Source organism: Rhea americana, unplaced genomic scaffold (genome assembly GCF_003343005.1).
Source record: "Rhea americana isolate MKP2758 unplaced genomic scaffold, rheAme1 scaffold_452, whole genome shotgun sequence".
NCBI classification, from domain to species: domain Eukaryota; kingdom Metazoa; phylum Chordata; class Aves; order Rheiformes; family Rheidae; genus Rhea; species Rhea americana.
Window position 1 is genome coordinate 5,292 of NW_028186593.1, and position 26,997 is coordinate 32,288.

General features: G+C 43.5%; 1 protein-coding gene across 3 annotated transcripts; it reads right to left on the reverse strand.

Moving 5' to 3' along the window:
- Window positions 1-6: 6 nt before the first annotated feature.
- Window positions 7-26,991, reverse strand: CDK12 (cyclin dependent kinase 12). 3 transcript variants are annotated; one of them, XM_085316148.1, is made up of 14 exons: window positions 25,605-26,991; window positions 18,533-19,417; window positions 14,207-14,383; window positions 12,562-12,701; window positions 11,727-11,897; window positions 10,870-11,059; window positions 9,905-9,961; window positions 9,260-9,361; window positions 7,910-7,987; window positions 7,315-7,431; window positions 6,595-6,726; window positions 5,602-5,816; window positions 3,298-3,747; window positions 7-737 (listed from the first exon to the last, which is right to left on the reverse strand). In XM_085316148.1, exons 1-14 carry the CDS (start codon window positions 26,654-26,656, stop codon window positions 79-81), a joined length of 4,425 nt encoding a protein of 1,474 aa, XP_085172274.1. In that variant the 5' UTR covers window positions 26,657-26,991; the 3' UTR covers window positions 7-78. The 3 variants fall into 3 exon arrangements, with proteins under 3 accessions (XP_085172274.1, XP_085172273.1, XP_085172276.1); XM_085316147.1 differs by having other exon boundaries at window positions 7-764; XM_085316150.1 differs by lacking the exon at window positions 7-737 and adding an exon at window positions 775-2,370.
- Window positions 26,992-26,997: the final 6 nt, after the last annotated feature.

Consider the following 26,997-nt stretch of genomic DNA (forward strand, 5'->3'; position numbering starts at 1 on the left):
GAAGGAAAAAAAAAAAAAAAATCATTTCACTAAAGGTTGAGAGGCAAGGGAGGGAAAGATCACCGTGAAACGAGAGTCTTAGTAGGGGACGCCTCTCCCTCTTCCCCCTCTCGGAGGCACTCTGCCAGGCCCGCGATAGGCCTTCCCGTAAGCGGCAGCCTGCGTCGGGGCGCCCCAGCTGGGACCCGTCCCTGCCCCGCTGGAGCCAGCGGTCCCCGGCGCCAGCTCGCTGTAGTTTTGAATTTTGGCCTCTGGATGTACCAGCGTGTTGTTGCTCCCCTCGGCTTTCGTAAAGGATTGCCCAACAGCCGAGTGTATCGCCACGGGGACTCTCGCGAAGCGGAGGTCCTGGTCCCCTGGAAACTGGACAGATCCTGTGCCCTGGTAGCTGCTCGTCTCTCCAAGGTGGCTCACGGAGCCCAAAAAGGTCCTGCTTTTCCCCAGAGTCTGGGCAGAGGGTTCTAGTAGAGTTTGGCCAGAATTCAGCTCCTCGGCACCAAATCCCCCCTCTGAGCCCTCGGTGCTGTAAGTCCTGGACGCGTGGGACCTGACGTAGTCCGCAGGTCTCGAGGCCTGATGCTCGTGCGTCGCGTGGCTCAGCGACTCCGCCTCTTGCTGAGAAAAAAGCTGCAGCAGAGCAGCCGTCACGGCTGGGTTCAACTCCTGTGCTGCACCGGAGAGATCTCCTTCAGACAGAGGAGGTGGTGGCGGTCCGGGGGGCTCAGGGGGTCTCTTCTCTGGTGGGAGAATGCGAGGAGGACATGCTGTGGAAGGGTTACTTCTTTTAAACACCATCGTAAAAATCACGTGAACAGATATAAACACATTTACACAAAAAGAAACCCAAACAGCCTACCGAGACGGTCGGCTCTCTAGGATGCACTGGAAAAGAGGCGGAGAATTTTAAAGGCTGGCTTTCCTTGCGAGATCAACGCACGTGTTCATTAACGTCTTCCCTGTACTCGTCCCATCCCCACACTCCCAACTAGTCAGCAACAGCTGTCCTAACACATGGGCATCCGYGGAGAGAATTCCTGCTCCCGGATCAAAGGCTAACGCGGAGAGGGAGACAGATGTGGAGCCACATGACAGAGCGTGTTCCTTGAAAGCGGTGCCTCCTGCCGCAGAGGGACACTGTGCCTTACTGCTCCATTAATACGCTCGCTGGCAGCCACACGGCTCACCGTACCGCTGAAGCGTGGCCCCGATGYATTTGTTTAAAAAACAAAACAAAGACCCACCCTCCCCTGCAGACGTCAGCTCCGGAGCGTACCCAGTCGAGGGCTGGGGGGAATGGGTATACCCTGCTGTGCCCCTTATCTGCTTCTCAGGAAATCCAATTCTTATCGGAGGCTTCCTTGCCTTGCCTGTTTTATGACCTTCTTAAGGAGTACATTTCTAGAGTACGGTCGAAAATAATYTCAACCCACAACTATTTGCATCCTATGTACAGATTGTCCTGAAGCATGTGAAAAATCACCCATTTTTTTTTTAATCAGACCTGAAGTAACAAGGATTTCTGTTTCCAAAGGATCTCTCCTAATGAGAACAAAAGCATCCTTCATAGCACACCCTCACAACCACCACGCTGTTACTTCGTATTACTGCTTCTGAGCCAGCAGCCAGAACAAAGCAGTCTGCTTGGGGAGTGTGAAGAGGCAAGAGCAGATCTCTGGCCCTCCCCCTGTTAAGGCAGGGTCATCGCTAAAGGCGACAATACGCAGAGCAGAGAATGCAACTTCCTGCAGGACATCATCTGTTCCCTCGTGTCTCGCGTGCGGACTTCGCTAGCCAAACCCGTTCTGACTCCTGCAGAGCAACACACCTGAACTGACTTTGTCTCATTCATCAACAAAAGGATCAGCTACATTGCAATTAAAATTATTGCTGGCGATGACGTAAGAGGCCACGAACACCTTAGTTGAATCAGATCCTCAAATCATTTGCAAAACTGGTTATTAAAAAGGTCAAACTTTATTGTGAAAACCAGTAGTCTTCCAGGACCACCCCTCCACCCATATCAGTCAGTCCACTTTAAAACTAGATTGTGTTTAAATCCAGAAAACAATCTTCAGGTAATTTTAAAGCCAAGCTGATTTGGGGACAGTATATCATTTAAAATAATTATAACAGAACAATGTTATTTAATTGAATCTGCTCTACAATAACCTAATTATTTTCCAGTTCTAGGGCAAAAAAGCACGATCACAACTGGCTTGTGGTGGGCGGGTGTGTTGAAGGCACGAGAACACAGCACGTTCAGCTACATTGCAGAGGAGTTGTATATCGGGCCAAAAGAGGCTCCCTGGAGAGTTTGAGACATACTCAGGAGGCGCTTCTAGAATTTGGTGAGGTCGTCACAGGATGTTGCTAATAATTCAAAAAATCAACAGAAACAAAAGACATGGAGACATTTACACTCACCTTTGAAAAGGAAATCCAAGAGTTCACTGATACAATCAGGTCTTTTAAACATGCCTCTTACTTGCCCTACCTGAGCCAATCATCTGGCTCAACTTCAGAAGTTGCTGAGTTTAGGACTCATGAAAATCAACTCTACACAGAGTTTAGGCACACTAAAGCCAGATGAAAAGGTTTCATGTACATATTTGCCACTGTCCCTCCCTTTTAGCACTCTCCATTAGTTCTCATGTTCTTTGCAATCTTGTCTGCACTTTCTTTTTGAGGGGCCAGAACAGGAGGAAGGGAACGGTGAAAAAGGTAATTGTGACAAATAGACTGGAAGAACTGTGTAACTGCAGAGATCATGTCCTGTGCAAAAAAATCTACCCAAATGTGTAAACCCAACATGACATTAGTTGTGACTAATGACAGGGTGCAGATTACCAATTTTGGGGAATGTCAGAGCAAGAACAGAACCCTGCAAGTTTCCAGTTTATGTCTGGGGAAAAACGGAGCCATTAATCTTCACTGACCCATTCACAATGGAGCATTACAGCATTTTGTATGTTTTAGAGATGTGAAGCAGTTTAGTGTTTCGGCTTTGTTGTACTGGGAAAAGCCTCCTGAGCAGTTCAGCACTTACCACAAGGAGTGGGTCAGTGTTTTTCCCCCATCTTGAAATCTAACGCTTGACCACATTCTAGCTCCCAGCTCCTTCCCTCCTCCCATCCACTCCCCTCTGCCCAACTTCACAAGCCTCCCTCTGTTACAATACTCAAATGTCTTAGTTCCTCCTGGCCGCAGTTAAACTAGAGGCACTTGTATGGAAGGCTTTAATTGCTCAAACAGGTGAATGACATCCAAGATATACAAGCAATGGTCACAATTATTTACCTGTACTTTCCTCTGGATGCAATGTAGGGGTTTTCCTTGGCCCCCGTTGCTCAGTGCTCTTCTCCCCATTGCTTTCCTCCAAGGTTATAACAGGCTCCTGGCTTTTCATCAGCTGACTTAGCAGAACGGCCAGCACGTTCTGCATATCTCCCTGAGTGCTGGCTGCTTCTGGAGTCACCTGCTCCTCTGGTGGCTGGGCCTCCGTGGGTGGCTCTTCTATGGCTTCCTCTGCTGCTGCTGCCGCCTGAGACTCATGTTGCTGAGTCGTGGCTTCTGTCAGAGCATTAATGGACTGGTTGAGAGCCTCCAGCTGCTGCTGCATCTCTGGGTTAGAGTGTACATTCAACAGCTGGGCCATCTGTGGGACACTCAGATCAGTCTGGCTCTGCAGCAAGTTCAGTAAAACAGCTAGTTCACTCTGATTCAGCTGCTGGGTGATTTCTCCAAGGCCTGTAGAAAACACAAGAATCATCACAGAAAGGTTAGGGAAAGCTACATCAGACTAGTTTGTAATTATGATCCTAACATACACCAACAAACACCTTCACCATGTTCCAGAGCCTGAAGAAGGCAGGGAGGCTTTAGGAGAAGGATTCCAGGAGAGTTCGCTCAGATTTCAGCTATCAGCTTGCCCCTTCCAGACTCTGATCAGATCTAAGCAGCACTGCAGCAGCACCCCGTGGTACTGCTTACACACTGCACTCACCCAAGACTACAGTCAGACACTGCACAGTTAGCAGCAGAGGGAAGCTTTGTCACTGCCCTCTCCAATCTGCCATGGTAACTGCACACGCAGCTGTTCATTAAGTCAGCTCAGTTAAATCCAAYGTCTCCACTCTCAGGGCAGTTAACTCATCCAGGGCATCCCAAGAACTGGGGTGGTGAACAACTACACAAGGAGTTATGCCAGCAAGTCTGAGGACGAGTGAGAAAATCAAAACCCTTCAGCCCAGCTCAGTGGTACTGACAGCAGCAGGTCTGACAGCAACTCAGCACCTTTCCAAGGTCTCTGTAGCACTTTGTGGATCAAAAGTCTCCCCTGTGCACTGAAAAGCATGTTCCCCGGGAGAGATTTAAGCTGCTGCTTGGAATGAAGGAAGTGTTCCACTAACACGGCAAAAGAAATTAGGCCAAGTAGAATGCAGTTCTGTGCTGAAAGCTGGCCTGGGATCACACAGGGCTCTGTCCCAACTTGCAGGTACTCAGGTTAGTCTGAAATACAACCCTTGAATGGCATCATCTCCTCCCGTGCCATGCTGGTGCAAAGTCTCCCTAGTGAGGGTGACAAGGGTGTCACTTTGCACTGACCTTGCCAGTCATGCAAACTCCTTGGGAATCATGGTGCACAGGTTTGGTTTTAGAAGCTTAAAAATAAGCTCCCCTTGCTAGTAGGCAACCAATAATGTGATATACTCTTTTCTCAGCTGTTTGCTCATCTGACTACCACCTTTTGTCCATCTGCCATGTTTCACCGAACACATGGATTGTGCATTCCCTGGAGCAAGAGCTGTCTTACTTGTTATTTGTCTGTTCAGCATTTGACAAAGGAAGCTTCAGCCTGCATCTGGGTTTTTACAGATCTTCCACARAACAATTAGCCTGGTCTAGGTAACTTTGTGTACCTCTACGTTACCAGGAAGCAAAATATGTCTCCTCAAGCTATTTCCTAGACACCAGAAGGTTGATCAGAGTGTTGGGAACAATGCACAAGTCCTGGTCCAGCAAGTCATTATGACCAAGTAATTTTTTTCTGCAAGAAGCTTTGTGCAAAGATTTACATTTCTGCCCATTGGCCACTAGTCTGTTACATTACATGCCTTACATGCCTCACCTTTATATGATTTGATCAATAAGATCATGAACTTCTGCTCATTTGCACACCCTTTATATGGCAGTTCCCTTCAGCCTATTATTTGTTACTCTGCTGGTCTAAGTGACTCAAGAATTCCTTTCATCATCATCCTCCATGAAAGCATGTTTAGGAACCAGTAATGTAAATCATACAGTGAATTTATAGTCAGCTATTCAGAGACTTCCAAAGATCATCCAGAATTCTGTGTAGCCACTAATTTTCAGAGTAGAAAGAAAGAAAAAAAAAAGAAAATAAAATGGAGGAAAAGAGAAAAATCACCACAAAACAAAACACAACTCCCCCATCCCAAACARGAAGAGTCTGGTAGGCTGTTTCTGTAGAAGAATCACACTAGCTTAAAGAGGCATAAGCTTCTGCACCCAGTTCAGACCGAGACAGCAGAGATGCAAGTTATCAGCAGGACCCTTTTACAGACCAGACTAAGCACTAACCTACTGCATCTCCAACACTAGGCTCTGTTTTGAGCTGGGCAGGCTGTGGGTGCACAGGACTGCTGTTGTTTTTGACAGTGTCCGTGCTTGTAACAGAGGTAGTTTCTTTCCGAGAAACTTTTGATAACGGTGGCTCCTCCACTGGAATTCCACTCTGCCGCTGCCGTCGGCGTTTCTTGCTCCACAGCTCATGACAATCCTGCCAATGAGGAAGGCTGGAAGAGAACAACAACTCTTAATAGCTAAGAAAGCCAGCAAGAATATTAATTTTATCCTTGAAGACCACAGAAAATCATTTGTGCTGTAAAGAGAAGCACAGATATCCCCTGACTGCAATCATAATTTTAAAYTCAGAAGGGCTGAGTCCTAGAACCRGGAAGGGTACATCAATGGCATGTGAAGCATTTAATTTGCACTAGAACCTTACTGCTGTAAGGGGTGGTTACTACAATGCACACAACCTGCSGTAACTGTAAGCCCGTTAAGCTTTGAAAGTACGGTGGCTTTCAGTCAGCAGCTGCCATCAGGAACTCTGAAGGAAACAGGAATCTTAAAAGYTATCACTGTACTTGCATGCAATGAACCTGGAGTTTCATGATCTGCTTGAGGCGGGAGAAGAGAGCTATGGTGCAACACTGCTCAACAGTCACTACTGTAGCTGATAAACAATGAGGTCTAGCCAGTCTTCCATGGCACAGCAGACAGGGATTTTCTACAAGTTATTCCTCTGCTCTAACACTGCTGGAAGATGCTGAGCCTTAACAGCATCAAAACACCTGAGTTTTAGAAAACCACCATTAATTACGAGGCAGTAGGGAAGCACAGGAAGAGCTATTTGCTCAGCCGTATGACAAAATACTGGGGCACACAAGAGAAAAGAGGCCAGAAATCTTGACTCATTTTCTGTCTGAAAACAAAGCCAAATCACGGCTCCTTCCCCAAGCTCACTTAGCAGAGAGCCCACTGTGGTGGCAGATGCCAGCTAGAACTTACTCTGGAGGTGCCATCTTGCTGAGGTCAACATCCTTAAGGAAGTCACTCTGCAGGGCCTGTTCTGCTGTGCAGCGCTTACTGGGGTCCAGCGTCAGCATGTGATCCAGCAGATCAAGAGCAGATAAAGGAATGCTGCACAGAGATTTGGAAACATGGCTGAATTAAGAGGTTATTCTGAACAGATGGAGAAGCCCACTTTCAGAGAGTCCACCTCAGACCTAAAAGTAAATTTTGACTGCATAGGTTTCTGTTAAGTAATGCAGCAGCTCAGAGACATCATCAGAATAGGCATCAGATTTGTAGTATTTTCAGTCTAATTTTTGCCATTTATAAAGAGCAGCACTGCTACAAATCCCAAGAGATTATCACACAATTATACTCTGCCTCCAGAGAACACATCTGTGAAGTCAGACAGCCTCAGCACTGTGCAAATGCCATCCTGTGAAGTTTCTAAGTGCAGACTGACAAGGCAGACTCTAGCTAGAAGTGTCACAAGTACAAGAGGCAGGAAACCTCTTCAGGAGGCACCTGTGGCAGACCAGATATTTAGRAAGGTGACAGTAACCACATTCCAGCCTTCCACAGATGGGAGAAGCCTCTTCCTGGAAAGGGCTGCAGGGAAGCAGAAACACTGCTTCATCCTGCCAGGTAGACTAGAGCCAAAAKATGGCATATCGGTCATACAATATCCCTATGCACCTCTCTTCTACTGAAACTCACAAGGAGAACTCCTCACGCAGGCGCCTTCGGTATTGCTTCTTCGGTTTCATAGTGTTGAAGTAGGGCAACTTGATGACATCTGGCCACACTGCTGGACAGGGGCTCCCACAGAGTCGGCTGAGAATCAGAAAAGCAGATTACTATCAGCACGTGAAACGCATCTAGAAGGAGAACAGTCACTAGCCAAGTGAAAACATTTCCTTTTAAGCAACTTAGCATATCAACAGCCTAGGGATGTGCACACTTTTACAAGGATTAGATGAACAAGGAAATATCAAGGACGGAAGAAAAAGCTTACTTCGAGTTTACAGCCACCTAACAAACTGAATGTTCAGTGGTGAGATCTAATTTAATGTCAGGATTTTTGCATTCAGCTAATAGTACCAGTTTACTGAGGCTGCATACATTAACAGACATACTTGACTGCAGGCRTGGACACCTAGAGGCCTACCCACTCACATTTGCAGTTCTAGTCATTTACTGGTCCTAATTTGCAGACAGATTAGAGGAAGAGGACTCTTATAATATACAGAGTATGTGCCTGAGCAGTTTCTGCAGTACCTCTTCTCATAGGCATGCATGTGCAATGCTTTACCTGATTAATTCAAGCTGAGCCAGTTCCAGATTGGCTTGAAAAATAGGCTTCTTTGTAAACAGTTCCCCGAGGATACAGCTGGAAAGAGGAAAAGCAAGAGGTCATGACAGTAAACTCTTGGGATGATTGTTTGAACACTGCAGCATTTCTGTTCAGAAGCAGGTTTGCCTAAGGAGAGTTATTTGCGTCAGAGCTTGCAGTTGAGAAGCGACAAACTAACCTATGTGTAAAGAGCCACCAGTTCTAGGCAGCTGGGAAATAACATTTACTAGTAGGCTGGTTAACACATCACAGGCTTAACACTCTAACTCTTTGCGGGGAAAATGGGAAGTGTCAATATCATGATGAGAAGAACAGTCAGTCATCCTCTGCTGCCAGTAGCCTACCATTTATCATTGCCAGGTACACAACACTTACATACATGTCAGTGCACACAGTATTTTTTAATAGTTGGAAGACAACGAGGGAGGGGAGAGCTCCGACTCATTCAGTCCTTAACATCTATGCTTAAGCCTTGACAGGAATGACAATCGGCACCAAATATAGCTGTGGCCTGATACAGGCACCTGTCCGCTGGAACAGGACTAACCCTACTCATTTGGCACAGGACAGTGAACAGCAACTGGACCTTCACAGCCAGAATTTCCACAAGTAATCAGCATGGCCTGCCTTTTACAAAGTCTCTGCGGCTTGTGTACTAAACTTCGCTGAGAGTTTACCCATGGGTATCACAATAGGAAACACACTTTGGACAATCCAGTCCCACTTCTAAATGCTGAATACTCAGAACTCTGGTTCTGAGCCACTTGGAGAAACATCTATCTTTGCTGCTGAATTGCCCAGAGTCCTCCTGTTCACAAGATTCCCTACACTACTGGGGATCCAAGGTCTCCACTTCAAAATTCTCAGATTTAGCTAAAGAACCCAAATTAACAGAGCTACCAAAGAGGTTACACAAAAAACACTCTATTAGGTCATGAAAATCCCACACCAAAGCTATGACCAGCAGAATAAGAATGAAACACAGAAATTGTCTGTCCTCCCTCCTGATCTTACTAACATATAAGCATCAAAGATTGGATAGTTAAATTTTTAAAGACTGAGAAACACTAAAATATTAAGTAGATACGTTTTATGCTCGTCTGTGTCAATATTAAAACATATCTTGTTCTAGGAGCTCTCATTAAATGGTTTAGCTTTTGTTAGCTGACAGAAACCTCTCTCTTTAAAGCACAGAATTTGAAAGGATTCCAATACTACTGGAACATTCTTTGTCTATAGCTAAAACAGATGCAGTCACAGAAAACAGCAGAAGTCAGATTATGCAAGAGACACAAACCAGGTACTTACCCGCAGCTCCATACATCTATGGCTGGTGTGTAACGCTCCTCACCTAGCAGCAATTCTGGAGGTCGATACCATAATGTAATGACTTTATTTGTGTATGGACGGCTGTAATGCAAGATACATATAAGTAAATTGAAATTAAGGGCCACAGAATGCTTAAAACTTTAATTACTACTTCCAAACTGTAGCATTAGGCATTTAAGTAGAAGTGGTAGGCTTTCAGGTACCTATACTTCCATCACACCTGCCTTTGCTAACAAAGCAGGAGGTTATATGTGCTCAAGATTGAAAAACCCTGACCTGCAACAGACTGTCACTACTGAACAGTGATTGGTGTCATCCATTTGGAGCAAAATGTGCAAACTCCCCTGCAATACCACAGGAAATTCAGGGAAGGTCCATGGCAAGTAGAGAAGATGTTTCAGTTCCTTATCAGCTGGTTGGTCTAATGAGATGCTATTAACACTAGCCAGGAGGATGTGTTTCCAACAGCTGGAGCAGTGTTATATCTCTTATACTAYATTGGAGCTCATTACTCGGGTAGTGCTGGGACTCCCCAAGTAACAGGGCTATGGGGATATTAAGAACAAAGGAGCTCATTCCACTTATGTTAGACTTTCTCCMTTCTTTCATCCCACCATGCCTTACCTCTCCTCAGAGCTGTAGAGTCGGGCGAGTCCAAAATCTGCAAGTTTGATTTGCCCACTGAAAGACAAAAGCGATTACTAGTCTGAATCACAGTAGAGATTACACGCTGAAAGCAGCAGAATGTAAGAAAACTCCCCCACACAGCAGGAAGCCCTAGCAAAGCAATGTTTGCAGTAATTATTTTGGCTAAACCAGTCTTAGTTTTCCAGATCCTGTTTAATCCTTCAAAGAAATGAAAATACATGCAACAACTCAGGCTCATCCCTATCATAAAACCTACCTAATGGATCATTGTCCCAGTGAAGTCTTCTACATGTATATCAACATGTGGATGCAATTATGTGCAGTATTATTCTCACTAGCTCAAACTTTTCTTATGGATATTCAGATAAAGACTTGAGAATTAACAGCAAAARCCAAACTAATTTATCCTATGATGAACTATGTTACAATCAAACAGTGCTATCTAAAAAAGAGTGAGAATTCATGGAGAACTGCTACTTCCTACTTTAACCTTCAATGCTTTCTCTGCATATAAGCACTTAAAATAAACAGTATTTTTGCCAAAATRCCTTGGAGGCAGAGTACACTGAGACCTGTTTAAGTCAACAGGAAAGCAGCACAACTGTAAGGAACTGCAAATCTGAGCAGAGGGTCTCACATGGAGAAACTACTACCAGCAGAAATTTAAACGTTARAGCATTGTTAGAACTGTTTCCCTTTGCAGTAGGAGCTATGTTCCTAGATAGTGGCAGCACCCAGGAGAGCTACTGCTTAATTAGAATCATCTGTCACACCACTGGCAGAAACACGCAAGACTGTATTCCTTCAGTGGATCAAAACCTTCTACTCCTAAGTGTATTCAAGGTGAAGATGACAACTGTAGGCTCTCTACTTAAATTTACTGAACCCCCATGAGCACAGGGAAGTCAGTCTGGACAAAACTGTATCTAGTCCTAAGTTACCTGTTGTTCAGTAAGATGTTGGAGCACTTGATATCTCGATGAAGGAAATTCTTTTTGTGACAATAATCCAGGCCCTCCATTAACTGTTTCATGAAGGACTTGATATGGTCCTCTGAGAAATGTACCAAGCCAGATTCTAGCAGCCCCATTAGGTCATGGTCCATGTACTCAAACACAAGGTAAAAGGCACCTGGCAAAACACAGCAAGAAATCACTTAAAACTAGAAAGACAAGGGAAAGGGAAGAATAGAAGTAGATCAACTAATTGTTGAGATATTCTTTTTTTGGCATAGTTAGTTGTGTTCTGTTGGTRCATTTTTTTTTAATATAGTCTTGTGATATGTAGGGCTTACTGCATCCCAGAAGGAGTTTTACCCAATGGGAAAACAAACAAAAAGCCCAAGTAGCCCCTCTAATGTATCAGGCTGAATACCTGAAATCAAAGCACATCCCCCCAAAAATGAAAGAAAAACCCCAAACTAAAAAGCTAGTGGGATGCTAGAACACCCTTCTTCCACACTGATGGAAGATCGAAGACTTTTCACGCTATCAGGTATTTTATCAGCACTAATCAGTGCCACAAGCGACTCTGCAAGAATAAATGCAATGCATCCATGTGCACAGGCACAAGCCTGCAYCCACCCCTCCCATGCAGCGCAACAACTCATGTTAATTGGAACCTATTATTTGATGAAAGACCAAAACCAGATGACAAAGTTTGCTGGAACTGTTGCATCAAGAAGGAACACAAAAAAGAAAATTTACATAAACCAAAACTTAGATTTCTAGTTTTACACTATGAATAAGTTGTGTCACCTCTTTGGCTAATTGAAACCACACCCTGCAGCAAATAATACCTTTGTCCTTCTTGAAATCCAGTGCATCTTGTTTGTCTGTGACAATTTCCTTCATGTTAACAACACTGCGATGGATCAACTGCCGAAGGATTTTGATCTCACGGATGGCTGTAATGGGGAAGCCTTCCTTTTCATTGTCCAGTCGCACCTTCTTTAGGGCTACCAATTCACCTGCCGGAACAAGCCAGTGTCAAAGCATCCACACATATCACTGCTAACAACTCTGTGGGTTTCCAGGAGGAAGTTAAAAGTACCTATGGGCACAATCAACATCCACTAAGAAAAAGCAGAGTCAACTTGAGTTACCACCCTACTTTTTGTTAACACTGCTCTATCAGAGGTTATGACACATGCAACTCATTACGATAAATGACACCAGCATTCCTGCTCTGCTTCAGCGGAAAATGGCACAGGTAAAACTTCAGCTTACCCCGGAAACCACTCCAGCCCTTTCCACAAGCTCTGCTACTCTAACATCTGACAAAGGCACACTTAAAAAAGCAGGGTTCAGGGAAGGTCTGTGGCTGCCATAGCTATGCCTACGATGACCATCTGATCAGGTACCAAGTTGTACCTCAAACTTCAGAGTGCAGCTTGGCACCAGTTCACCAGTAACAGGATTTCAGAGCTTCTGTGTTTTGCCCTCTCCTTTTTTTTAAGCCCATTTTGAAAGCACCTGCTGTAAATGTTCATTCCAGGGCTAGAGCCATTTCTGGTTCTACAGGTATTTGTCTTTAACTGTCACCACCACTAAGCCAGCAAATGGCTTTAAGTACACCCACAGAGCAAGGCCATAAAGAAGCAGAGTCAATCTGAAGTCACTTGGCATCTTTACCTGTATCCTTGTCCTTGGCTTTGTATACCTGCCCATATGTCCCTTCTCCAATAATCCCAATGATATCAAATTTGTCCACACAACGCTTTCCCCAGTCGCTTTCTGTCTGTCTCCTTTCCCCATATCGAGGGCAACAGATTCTGAAAGAGGGAAGAGGAATGTTAGACTCTCGAGCACTCTATCTTGCCCACAATCATGCAATAAATGCTTGTTCCACCRTTTTAAGTTATGCCCCAAGAACAAATGCACAGTTCAGGCACCTTGTCCTTACACTCCTAGCAACTGTGCGCTTATTTAATAGTGTTCAGATAATCTCAGCTACTCCAGATRCAAGAGCTACTATGTAGAAATGCTATCCTTTACTTCACTCAGATACTAAACCACCCCAGTAAAAACACTATATCACTATCGGATATTTCCCATCAGTTATGTATTTATAAGCTGTACATGGCTAATGAGYGACAGCTTTCTTCTACTAGGAAAATAAGGAAAACAAATCAGACTGGGGAAGACAAGCAAAGGGATATTATGCCACCTCGCATCCACAGGCTTTGATATGGCAAAATCATTTTGTTATAGTCTCCCTGGGGCATGCAAACAGCTATATAGATTTCTACAAAGACCTCACTACAACACAAAGTAGCTTGAAGAATTACGTTACAGTAGGGCAAAAACATGTGTTTGAAGTCTTTTGCACAAACACAGGACATTTGATCTTTCTGTCTTTATTTAAAGCAAAGTGTAGCTAACAATATCTGTAAAAAAATAAAAAACAAAACCCACTACACATGCAAGAGTTTACTAACTCCTGAGAAATGTATGAATTTTGCTATCAAGGGAGGCTGCATATGCCTCACAACATAACTGATAACATAACTTCAATTGTGCACAAAGAAGAGGGATGACTCCTTTCCTACATAATCTCTTCCTAAAAGCACTAGGCGCTTTATATAGGGACACTCATCAGGAGATTTATTTAGTAGTAGTTTCTAGGCCAAAGAAAAAGATGAAAGAACTCTCAGGGTAGATGTGGCTGAAGACTGAATGTAACACACTCCAGCAATTCCTACCATTGAAAGGATCAAGRAGAAGGACAACAGAATCTGTCACAACTTTGACATTAACTCTGAACTCTAGCTTCCGTTTGATGCACAACCTCTTCTTCCCAAACTGTAGCTACTGTACTCTTAATTCTCAAAATTGGTGGCAAGTGGTCTTCAACTGTGAGTGGTCCAAATACAAAACACACCACCAGAAATAGATAATCCATTATCAGAACAAAAAGGAACTTAGTTTATCCAAATACTAATCCATGGACRTCAGATTTTCAATAAAACAGAAATGGCTGAAGATTTTATTTATAAATGCACATTAAGCGTTATCCTCATCCTAGAAATGGTGGGGAAGATGCTAAGTGCAGGCAAAGCAGCTGCCAGATTCAATTTTTTWAAAAAATGACTGCATTTTCAACAGTGCCATTTCCACACAAAGCATGGGGGCATACAGTCAGCTCTTGGTCTTTTAAAAGTGATATGGTACACACTGAAARCCTCCTCAAGCTCAAACAAGTCAGACTGACATTCGTGTGAAGAAACAGAAAACCTAACAATTCAAAAAAAGCCAAAAAAAAGTAAACCAGCCTTACTTTGGTCTCTTTTTGAACGGTTGCTGAGGTGGTGTGGCTGCCTTTGGTTCTGGGGAGTCAGGAGGAGATGGATCCCCTCCAGGGAGTTCTGGAGGAAGCGGGAGGTCCGTAAGTAAGTGTCGTGGTCTCTGCTCTCTATCTTTCTTCACAGGTTTCGGAGGAAGAATCTCTTTTGGACTAAACTCCGAAAAGTTAATATGATACAAAGGTCAGACTTAACAGCCAATTAAAAACAAAAACATCACTATTGCAGGCCAGAAGCTCTATGTTTGAGCACAAAGTTAAGAGCCAAGTTTAAGTGGCAAAATTAACATAGCCAAGTATAAAACAAAGAATAGTTAAATTTTTTTACATAGCTAATAAATCAGTGGAGGAAAGCTAAGTTTGGATGCACTGTCTTCAAACACACTGCTCTTTGCAGCTAGAACTCTCTCAGTTTACGCAAATAAGTAGTTTTTCTGAAGTTCCTAGAGGGCATAGAATTCGGATTATCATCAGGTTACCACTTGCTGACTCTTACTTCTTCTATCTCATTCATTTATTATAAAGTAATTAAATGCATGACCTGTTAAGGACTACCATAAACACACACACTCAGAATTAAGTCTCTACATAACTTGCTTTTAAATTCCCAGCAAGGACTAAAACATCACTCTGACTTCTGCATATTGCTGAGAAACCAAGAATTTTTTGTTTTGTTTTTAATTTAATTATCAATGGCATCGGAAGCTTGGTTCAGACTAGCAAAAGTCTCATAAGCAGAACCTAATTTCTCCCTTCTTTTTGCATGTGGCAAGGAGAATTCCTAGGTCTGAATAGTCAGTAATTCTTCTCCATGAAAATCTGTTTTAACAGAACAAGAAACTGATTCAGAGATATGAACAACCTTTCAAAGTTCATTCTTAGGGCAGCCAGCAGGGGTTTGCTCTTTGTCAGCATCAGCAAGTCTCACGATCATCAGCACAGAGAACTCAGCATAAACAAACTGATGGAAGTAGGTCATTTTCCCAATTTTCTTATTAGACACTGCCCAAACTACCTGAAAATCTGTTGTGCAATACAGTTAAGACACAAGCAACACAAAAGAAACACTCTGGAGCCAAGCTGTGACATCTTCTGTACAGAAAGCAGGGAGCAGTCTCGTCCTGCTGCTAGTGGTCACAGGACTAACCCAAAGTCATGCTACTGTAGCAAACACGCTCTGATAGGCACTACCATGAGCAGTATGCATCCTAGAAATAATAAAAGTAGGAGAGCCGCATGGGCTGAAGCTCAGCCCCCACTAACTGTACATCTTTCATTAAGGTGCAGAATGATATCCAGGCAGCTCACTTCGGCAAAGCAGAAGTCACATCTCAAACCGTCACATAGGACAAATGCCTCACTCTGCTCCAAAAGAGTGGATCAGTTCAGTTTTGCTTTCATTACACCTCTCGTACATATACTTGAAACACTGTGACCCACCATCCAGTTATTACAGACTGTAGTAACTTCATGACATCAAGATTTTTAAACCAACTTGCTGTTTAATCCACTTTTAACCTGCAGTTAATTTGTTCCTGATAGTATATACTAAACCTTGTCTTCACAGCTCTGTCAAAAAGCCTCTGCCTTTTTCCAGACACACATCAAAAGCAGATTTCTYTGAAAGGCTTTCTTGGGAAGTGCAAAGGTGCGTCCGTAGCGTTAACGCGCAGATGYCCAGCTTCCCAGGAGTTCCCTTCTCTCCCTCTCAAATAATCGTTCTCTTGCTGGTAACACTGTTACCTTTGTTTAGTTATTTACAGCTGCTTAGTTAATCTATTTGTATGTTAGCATTAGTGCTACTAGATGTTACTCCTATTTTAATTACCGCCAGAACACTCAGACACTCCACTAGGCTTTTTTTTTTTTTTAATGGGAAAGCTAAACAAACACTCCAGAGCTGCCCAAGCATAAAAATGACAAACTGCAATCACGAAGTGTCTGACAAAGACTCCCAGAAGCTACCTGCCTTCTCTCCCTCCCCTAAAATAGAGGGTACATGATCAATCAGCTCGCTATTTTTAAAYTGTGTCAGTGCTATGAACTAGCAACTGGATGTTCCCAGAAACCTATGCAAGCTTTGGGATTTCTGAGCACAACATCCATCAAATACGTACAAAGCTTGTACCACTTGACTCTAAACATCTTTTTCCCCTCCCTCCTCTATGCTTCCAGCCAGGGGAAGCAACCACAGCACATCTTGATTTCTGAAATGTCTAAAAGCATTACAGACCAAAGATAACTCAAAAGTTTGGCCAGCATGAAGAAAGGCCAATGAGTGAGTCTCTCTAGTCAAGTGAGATGTTTTGTACTTGGACATTTCAAAGCATATTTTCAAATCTCATGCTTACCACGGTCTTAGACCTCTGCAGGAATGTTTTCCTAGTCTCAGTATAGCAAGGAAAAAAAATCTACTTAAAAAAAAAATTTGTTCATAAATATGGAGTCAGTTTGTTAAGAGTGAGCTGTGTATGGTCAGTGCCATTTGAARCTAACACTAGACTCAGCAGATGAAGTAGGATTTCCCCTATTTTTATTGGGAAAACGCCACTGTAAACTCTAGCAACCAGCTGTTCTATTATCCACATTTCCAAGTTTATAGTGATGGCAAAGATGGAACAAAGACTTTTACATAATCAAGCCACACCTTGTGGAAAATAAAAGTTCTAGATGTGACTGGCTGAAAAATACAGTATTTGCAGTACTATTTCTATGGTTGGAGATGGATGAAAATAGAAGAAAGAATCTTGCTTAAACTGGCACTTGAATGGGGGGAAAAAATCCTACAATTTCTTAAAAGCTACTGTTCAGCCCAAATACATTAAAACTAAATAGATACTTGCTGAATAACATTAAACAGCTTGAGAAGGACAAAATAAACACGTGCAAGTTTAACTTATATGATGATCACAGTGACAGCATTGCCCTGATTTACATCAATACCAGGGTAACCCATGAAAATCAATTAAGTGAATCAGAGAATATATAACATACTGTTTGTTTAGACAGTAGGGTAATTAAATCATAACTCTCATGTAAAATATTTTGTTAAAACACATACTTTACTAACAACAGAGACACCTAATACATCTTTAGTGAGGGCTAGAAAGAGACAGAAGTTGTAAGGGAATTACGGCTATTCAGATCAAGTAGGAAAAATACCAGTGATTATCTTATAATAATATACTAACAGCTACAAAGGGGGGGAAAAGCCCAACTTTTTCCTCTTTTACACTTCTGCTTCTGATATTCTGTAGTGTGCCCCCTGACAAACACCCCAAAAAGAAGAAAAAAAACAGTCTATTCCTTCAGAGTTTGTGTTAGAAGCCGAGCAGAAGACCAGCTATGTAAGGYAGATCCAGAGTAGCTGTGAGAACTACAGTTCACAGGAATGCATTAACTCTGCAAGTTCCAATTAGAAATGATAAGAGAAAGGATTTCCTTGCACTTTACGGCTACACAGCAGCACAACTACACCGGCAGTATGCAGTACAAATAAAGGACATGCTGCGTGTGAAAGAGGAAGGCACGTTAGTCACTCATGTAATCATTAGATCTATAACTTCAGGTCTAATCACCTYCTCAGACCAGCTCTTTGACAGCAAAAAGAGTAACTTCTATTTTTTAAAGCTCAGAATATTGAAGTAGGTGCACTTTTACTCCCAACATTGATATGTTTCCATTTTCAAAGAAGTAACACCTACATTTTAAGCAAGAAGTATTATGAATCATTGAATAATTTAATACTAATAATTTAAGTTAATTCAATATTTAACTTAAAATAGTGCCTTTTCCCCCCCCTCCATGTAGGCATGGCTTGCATGCTCAATGATTYTGAAACAGAAATAGCTCTGTTTTAGGTTCTTGTATTCAAGTTGTTAACTGTTACTTTAAAGATAAATTTAGGAGCATTAAATAATCAATTTCAAAATAAGCTTTTGCAAATGGCTGCAATGCAAAGGGTGTAGGATTCTGGATCCTCACGTCATTACTATAACAAACACGAATTAAGTGTGATTTGAAATTTCTAGTAACCAGCATTTAAACAGTACCCAAACTACTCTTCCTTACTGAGACGAGATGAACCTRTCAGCACAGGATCATAAAACTCTCCACGTAGAGCTGAAAGGCCAAACCTAGAAATGGCTGTACAACAAGATATTTATTATACAACAGCATGGTCTTCACCATATTCTGCTGGATAAGTTAGCAACTATCAAACTAATCAAAATAAGTTTGCTGTTCCTTTCAGTGTTTTGCTTTCAAATACAAACTGAAAGACGCTGTTTCATGTGATCTTACCTATCCAAGTCATCTTCCCCAACTAAAATAGGGGGAAGTGGGAGCGGAGGCAACGTCGAAGTTTTCAGGTGTGGGATAGCAGCCGTCATGGACACTTGTGTTTTTGTAGCRACTTGGACAGAAGACTGAGAGTTCACCTGAGAGGATAAAGTAGACGTCCTTGGGTGGGAAGAAGATGGCAAAGATGTTGGGACTGAAGTAGGAACCTGAACAGGAGTCAGTTGGGATGGTGGCAAAGGTGGAACAGCAGGTGATGGAGGCAAAGGTGGCAACGGTGGAGTTGGAGGTGGTGGTGTGGTTGTCGGCAGAGGTGGAGGAGGTGATTTTATTGAGGGTAATGGGGGCGGAATCTCCTTCTCTGCTGTATCTGTCTCTTTTGGAGATAGAAGCTCCTCTTTCACTACTACAGGCTTTAAGTCTTTTGTTCCCGTCTGTTTTGAATCTTTAACTGGAACAGGATGTTTCCTTTCAGAGTTCTCGTCCGCCTTGATTTTTGTTGTGTCTGCAGATGCTTTAGTCTCTGCATTAGTATATAGTAAATTAACTAATTCTGTATCTGAAGATGATTTTTCAGATTTAACAGTTTTGGTGATCTTTTTAGACTCTGTTCCAGACTCCTTAAGTTCAGCTGAGCTGTTCTCCTTTCTAGATAGGAAAACAGGTGAGCCCTTTGCCTCCTTTCCATCCACCTTTGCTGCAGCTGCTGCTGCTGCAGCTCGTTCCTTTTTCTTCCTGCTGAGTTCTGCTCCTAGACTAGAATTCAGTGGTAGCCTGGTAGGCGATATACTGGAATGGCGACTACGTGACCCAGACCTCTGCTTCTTACTGTGAGATGATGAGTGTCTTGAATACCCAGGACTTCGACTTCGGGAYTTCACAGACTTCCTATGGAGAGGACAGGAAGAAGGTAAGTGACAAGAAGCATCTCAACCTCTGAGCTACTCACCAACATTATTAGCTCTCTCAGAAAATAATTCTAATTCATTATTTGTCAACTAAGATTAAAGAGTCCATAACACCTGTCAGGAGAGATTCCAGTTACTAGAACTGCTTTGAGACCTGAAACTTACTACATTAGTCAAGATCTAGTTTCCAGCATCAAGACTGTCCTTACAATCATACAGTTAAAATAGAAGTGAAGGCTCAAGATTGGACAAGCCTCAAGGTAATGATGAGATCACAGATGCATGCACTAAGCAGATGACTTTAGTTAAGAGAATGAGCCAGCAGTTTACAAATCTTCCACAGTAATTACATACAGCTTTAGAGAAAGCCACAGATAAAACAGGACTGCCCTGATGGGAATCCCACCTAAGGAAACATCTCACTTCAAGCTAATTTTYCCCCTGGTTCCCTTGCTATCATCAGAACTTAAATTTGCATATTGTGATTCAGGGAAAAAAAACAGGAATTTTAATTGTGTTGAGGTATATTCAGAAGGTCTCAGTCTTCACCTACAATAAACAGCCTCTAAATTAGTAATACATGCAGGGGGGGGAAATAAATAAATAAAACRGAAAAAGCCACTCTTACTGAAAAACCTGTACTGCAATATGAGCAACAGGCAAGGCAGGAAGTGCCTCACACTATCAGCGTTCACACCATAAACACAAGATGATCCTAGTCAGAAAACTGCAGTAACTGCAAGTTCACTAGAGACTGATTTGGAAACAAATAAAAAAAAATAGAATTAGAAACTTCTATTTCCAACATATATGTCAAAATTATATGCCAATATAAATATGCCAAAGCAGAAGAGTCCTGTTTCCTCTACTTCAGGAGGAAGTAGGTTACAAGATAGCATACTTTACCTGTATGCATGATAGACTTCACTGGATTATAAAAGCTGTGTTTGCCCACAGAAAAAAGTGAGGGGGGGGGGGAAATTAAAGATAGACCCCATAGAGGCTATAATAGAAACTATGCTCAAAGTTGATTTATTAATGATTAATAAATAAATCATGCCATAACTAATTTTGAAGATGTAGAATTCTTTTAAAACAGTCACACAGTGTTAGGAAAAAAAAAAAAAAAAGACTAGTTAGAAAAGCCCCCTAACACCAAGCATGTTTGAATGCAGTAGATGCTTGGCTCACTCATAACAGTAACCAGAATGTAGTRAGAGAGAAAGATGTAAGTTTTTTATACTGGTACACAAATTAGTTCTATCCCAAGAGACTATAACCACTTAGAAAATCAACTGGAGAACGGAGACTAATGCAAATTACCTTACCAGTCCCCACTACCTTCAAGGACAGGCACAGTTGTGACTGCATGGGCAGGTGAGGAGTCTCACTGCAACCTGGCATGGAGTTCAAGCTGAACAGAGCCCCATTCCCTCACTCCCCCAGGCACACACATTGTCTCCATCAATAGTAAATACAACCCCAAACTTCATGATAATAGTGGTCAAAGAGCAGGATGAGTGGTCATCTTTAGACATTAAAAAAAAAAAAAGACGCCAAAAGGAGGAGTCTTCTGAAGTCACTCAACTATTTTTCCCTCTTCAGTAAATTAGTCTTTGATGGGAATGCTACCTCAAGATCCTGCCTTTTTCCAAGGGTTCTAGTTAATGAGTTTATTTCTCAAACAGTTTACCATTCAGATAGCAATTCACTTGCCTCATCCCACACAAAGTTGCCAGAAGCTGAAAAAGCCACAGTAGGTTGTAGCTTACTGCCACCACAAGTAGTTTAAGAGCTACCATTCCCTATCACAATTCTTTCAAGATAGATTCTGTTTCAGATGTTCCAATACTAAGTTCCCTTTCTTCTATCCTTCCTCCTGAAGATAATCTCTTCCCAGTTACATCAATTCAACTGGCTGCACAGCCGCATTCTAAACAAGATCACTCAGCAGATTTGGTGTAAGAAAACTTCTCCAAAACCACGTATTTACTTTATTTGTAATAGTGCTAGTTTATAAATACAGCCACAAAAACCACCTGCATGGACACAGTCAAGGAAAAGGTATTGCTGGAGGAAATGGGGGGACGCATGGACATCAGCCTCTCACACAGGGGCTGCTGCAGAAGGAGTTGCATCACAGAGCCACCACTTCAGACCTGTACACGACTCCCTCCCTTTCCACCACCAAATATAYGGGCACCTCTGCTCCACCAGGAACAAATCTGCCTCCTGTTTTCTACTAATAGTCTCTTCTGCTCTACAGGCACTACTCACTCTTTTTGTCTTAAGTTGTTTATAGCTATTACATAAAGTGCTATTGTTTCTAAGCCCACTTTTCAGCTTAGTGTTTACAGCTTGTTACACCTGAAGGCACTACATYCAGAAACTTGTCTGCTTTGCCAGCTACATCAACTAAGCCAGTRAGAGAGACTGTTCTACAACAAATTTTACCTCTTATATCATTAGACCATCAAAAGCCTCAACATCAGTGCTCACTGAGGGGCAATCTTCCACAGCACCTGCTTTTATCACTGCTGAAAAACTCAAAAAGATGCAATAAGAGAGAAAATGCACAGGCAGATTTTGCTTTTAAAGAAACTCTTCCYATCCAGAATGATCCTTTCATGGCTTTACCTGCAGCCAGTCAGTCAGTACTTTTACCCCTTCCTCACCCTTACATGAGGTAACAGCACCCAACAGCTTACTTGATTTGCTTTAATTAACAGGAACTTGGAAGAAGAGAAGACTGTCAGGCCTACTCACCTTTCTTTCTGGATAAAAGTGCCCCAGGTTAAAAAAAAAACAACAACAAAAAACCACCTCATTGTCTAACACTGGCAACTAGAAATCCAAAATATTAACCATGATGTCTGTCAATTAACATGGAGGAAATCAAAGATGATGGCTCATTTAAAAATTCAAATCAAAAAGCATTATTAAATTACCTGATATAATTAGAGAATTAGAATGGTCTTCAGAGGAGGAACTGCTGGAACTCTCCAGACCTCTTCACGCTGAGAAAGAGGCTATTGCCAATAACTGTTGGCAGAGGTGACCCTGAATCAGTCCACACTTATGGACTTCCACATTATCCACTATACAAGCTCTTAAGAACATCTATCAACATTAAAATATTATACCTCAATGGAAGTGAGGGGTAAAGGATAGACTAGTATCTGRGAAGCTTAACTGCACACCCCATGCTGTAATCGCTCAGGGAAAGCCCAAACAGAAGGCTACTGTTTCTTATTTATGAATGCCTGATGACCTTGTGCCATGGCATGGATCTGCATAACAGCAGCCACTATTACAGCACGTGCACACTCACTTAGATGCTCTACTTACTACAGAGCACAACACACCTTCAGCAAGTTGAATGACTCTAGAATTTCTTCTAGTTTTAGCTGCAACAACAATATTTGCTACAAGGAATGGCAAGTCACATCTGTTATTTTCCCTACTGACCAAATCATCCCTATTTCCTCCTAAATTGAAAGCAAGTTGCTTGGTACAACCATTTAAAATGCAAGCATTCTGTATTCCCTCTAATCAGCACAGCATGTTGATTTAGTTCCCTAGAACTGTATTATGGACATATAGATTAAAGAAGAATGTACTTGGAAGAAAAAAAAGAAATCAGGCAGTGGAAATAACTTAGTGTCCCAGAAAAGCCTAAATTACCTCCACCGAAGAATTTAAGCCATAGTCAGATGTTCATGCAGAATTGAGGGTACCCGTTTAAGATGATTCATCTCCCAAACCGTTTGTTACTGCCCCTCTGCAGGAGCCAGTGGAACATATCATGCAGTCACTCCATGGCTACCCTGGTGCAAAGTCAGCTGCCTCCATTTAATGCTCATCTGCAGCAAGTCAACCAAAGCTGACTTTTCAGTGGAGCAGGTGGAGGAGTGCTCAGCTGATCAGTTCCTTCAGGTGAGCTCTTGGACAGCCTTCAGCAGAGGGGTAGTACCACACAGCTGGGGGACATCTCTGGCCTCTGGAGCAGAGGTTTGACCATAAATGGAAATTGACTTCCACACTGCACCAACTGCAAGCTTAATGAAGCAAAGCCAACATATTAATTACAACTTAAAATTTGCCTAATATATGGAAGACATTAAATTCTCTCCCTCCTCTTAACAAAATCACCTAAGGCAGATGTTTTCTGAAGGCATAATCCACGCTTTATGTTCTGCTCTAAAAAAAATATACATCAAAGCCATTAAGTTATCTTTCAAGAAARGAGAGAAGAGTGACAGGTTATCAACTGAAGTCACAGATTCAAAGACTCTAGTACAAGCAGAGTATAAACAATAAGTAACCTTTGAAATCTATTTTGGTTTGGGTCTAGCTTTTTGTCAGTGAGTCAAAGATGCCTTTGAAAAGTTTCCTACGTGGGTATGTAAGTTCAGGGAAGCACAAAATGCTTCAGAGTTGCTCCCATAGTTAGGGGAGAAAGTGCTTGATTCCTCCGGTCAGAAGCAACTGGCTATTCAGAAAGATACAACTTCAGATCTGCTTGGGAAATAAGGCAACAGGGGATGTGCACGCACAGCAAAGACCACCTTTTAGCATACCACTTCACTTCCCAAGTGGTTTCTCCTTGGTTACAGCTGAGCACGGACACTTAGCAGATCTCACGTGCACTCTTACCTCACATAACATACAGAAGTTTCTACCATTTCGTTCTTACTCTTGCACAAAGCATTACCAACTAACCTGTGAGAGCAGAGCCATCAAGGCAAAAAGAATTGAGGGGAGGGCAAAGAAAGCCATCAAGGATTCTMTCTCAACATCTCTCAGGTATACATAGAGAAAATAGGGAGGGGGAGAAATAAGCCTGACATCAGCTGGGTGAAGACGAGACAGGGTAACTTTTGCTCATTTCTACTACAATTTTACACAGTAGACTTTAAATAACAGCTTCCAGGATAATACACAGTGCATTTCTCTTACAGCGAGGAGAAAGGCGATGTTTCAGCCCCAGAACAGAACAGTCTCTGAAGTTGAGAGAGGAGATCTAGTAACAAAAGCCAAATTCCAAAGTCACCAAGTTCTCTGGCAACTACTGATCACATAACTAAGTTCTGGAGGCAGACTCTTCTCTCACAGCTCCTATTTGGACCAAAGGATGCAGCACTGCCAACACAGTACAGAGCATTTCAATAGTTATTACATTCCAGGTCAGATCTTAATTGCCATGGAGCTACAACCAAAGCTCCACAGCACACACAGCAACAACTGGGAACTCGCTCAACCTAAACTGAAGCTAGAAAGAAGAATCAACATTAGACTATGTATTCGTGCACATAACAGAATAGTTAATGAACATCTGAAATAAAACACAGTTAGCACCACTTTCAAGTAGTAGTTTTGTTCTGTAGCAGTATTTCTGCCGGGGGTGGAAGGGGGAGGAAAAGGAAAGAGAAAAAAATATAATTAAGCCAAAACACAACTGCTTACTACTTGCTCTTCCAGAATGCCCTGATTTCAAAATATAGAAGCAAGTAACTCTATTACTGAGAAAGTTTAGGCTAGAAAGATGCAGTTTACACGTGGTCATCTCTAATTCAAGGAAAGAAAAAAAAAATAGTCAGTTTAGAAAGAGCAAGATACACTCAAAACAAAAGCCACCCTCCTGAAAAGYGTGAGCAAGTTTCCACATCTAGCAAAAAGATAAAGGATTCCAGAAATAGGTGAAAACATTCCTAACTGAAATTCAGGCCAGTGAAGTGCCTCAGGAGCGGAAAGGCTCTGTCTCCCACGGACATGCAGCTCCCTGCTCCCCTTCGCTCTCTTCTGTGAGGGGCCACCTCTAGAGGTGAGTGTAATTTAATCCTGAGAGCTCATTCAGTCCTAGGCCTCTCTGCTGAGAGCCAACATGGACGCTGCATAGTGCCAGTTAGGGAGGTGTTTTCTCAAGTGTGAACACCATATTAAAGAGAACTGCAGTGAACCTCACCAAAGTAATTCCACACAGGTCACCCTGTGGCCAATTAATGCAGCCGTGGGACAGAGTGATCTGGGTCAGATCTAGATTACAAAGGGGGTTAATTTCCACATCCCCAGAGCCACCTCAACCACCCCTAGATACTTCCTCCTTTCCCCTTCCACTTTTCCTTCCCCATTGCCCAGCCAACAAAAGCAACACGGAGGTCACGCACCTGGCTATCGGACTTCGGCTCACAGACCGCTTCGCCACAAAAGGGCTGCTCGAGCGCCTTCGGCCATACGGGCTGGGTGACCTCCCGCTGTATGATCCACTTCCTCTCTCGTAGCTTGAGGAGCGCCTCCTGTTATAGGGGCTTATAGACCTYTGTCTCCGGCTGTAAGGGCTGGGAGACCGAGTGTTCGACTGGTAGGCCACAGGCTCCTTGTAGGGCGGGCTGATTGACTGCCTGCGTGACGAGCCACCAGGGCTCTTCTTGTAAGAATCATAGTTACTGGATGTATGAGACCGGGGAGGGCTGATATCATACTCCTGGATGTAGGAGGCTCCTGAGGGGCTGTCATCCAATTTAGGGCTGTCAGACCATTTTCTGTGGGGACTTCTGGATTTCCGCTTCGGACTGTCAATTGTTTTATAACTTTTTGGAGCATCCCTTTTCCGGTGGCTTTTACTGCGCTCCTTGTGACTGGATTTGAGCTCCCGATCCTTCCTGGATTTCTCCTTGTGCGCTTTGGCTGATCGGGACTCCTTGTTGCTACTCTTTGAGGACAGCGACTTAGGGCGCTCCTCATCATCGAGGAGTCTCTTGGAGGATCCTGATATTCTGTCCTTGGTGGACCCTGACCTGCTAGAAGCCTCCAGGCTTTTTTCTAACTTCCTCTCCTTCTCTGCCTGCTTACTCTTCATCAGCTCACGAATGCGCTTGTGCTGGTGGTGACGGTGCTTCTGTACCCTTTCACTCCTGTCCGCTTTCCTTTCCTCGTTCTCCCTCCTGTCCAGCTTGAGAGCCACATCATCAGAGAAGGTATCCGAATCTGAACTGATGTCGTCGTACTCCACCAGCGGCTTGATCATTGCGCCCAAGGGTGCTGTGGTCTCTTGGGCTGCCAGCGGTGACTCCTTGGAGTGCCTGGACTTATGCCTCTTGTGCCTGGAGGCCAGACGATGCCTCTCCTTGCTGTTCGAACTGCCGCTGCCAGGCGCGTGCTGCGAGGACCCCCCACCGCCCCCGTCCTTCTTGCCCCCATGTCTCTCCGGATTTGGCATTCCTCCTCCACTGTGCTTGAAAGAGGGGAGGGGGGGAATCCTCCAAAACCCCCAAACTTTAAACTCCCTCAGCACCCAGTTCCCTCCCCTCCCACCATTCACAGCAGCGTCGCCCCCTGCCTCGACCCTCCCTGCCGCCAACACCCCCCTGTCCTACATGGGGAGCGGGCCGAGGAGCTCGGCCCCGCGGCGGCGGCGGCGGAAGGGAGGCAGGAACCGGCAGGGGCGGCGGAAGGGCACCGGCCTCACCGCCTCATCCGAGGGGCCCAGGCCCGGAGGGCAGCGCCGCCGCCGCGGGGGCGCCCCAGGAAGGCGGGGCCTGGGCCCAGGATCCCTCCTCC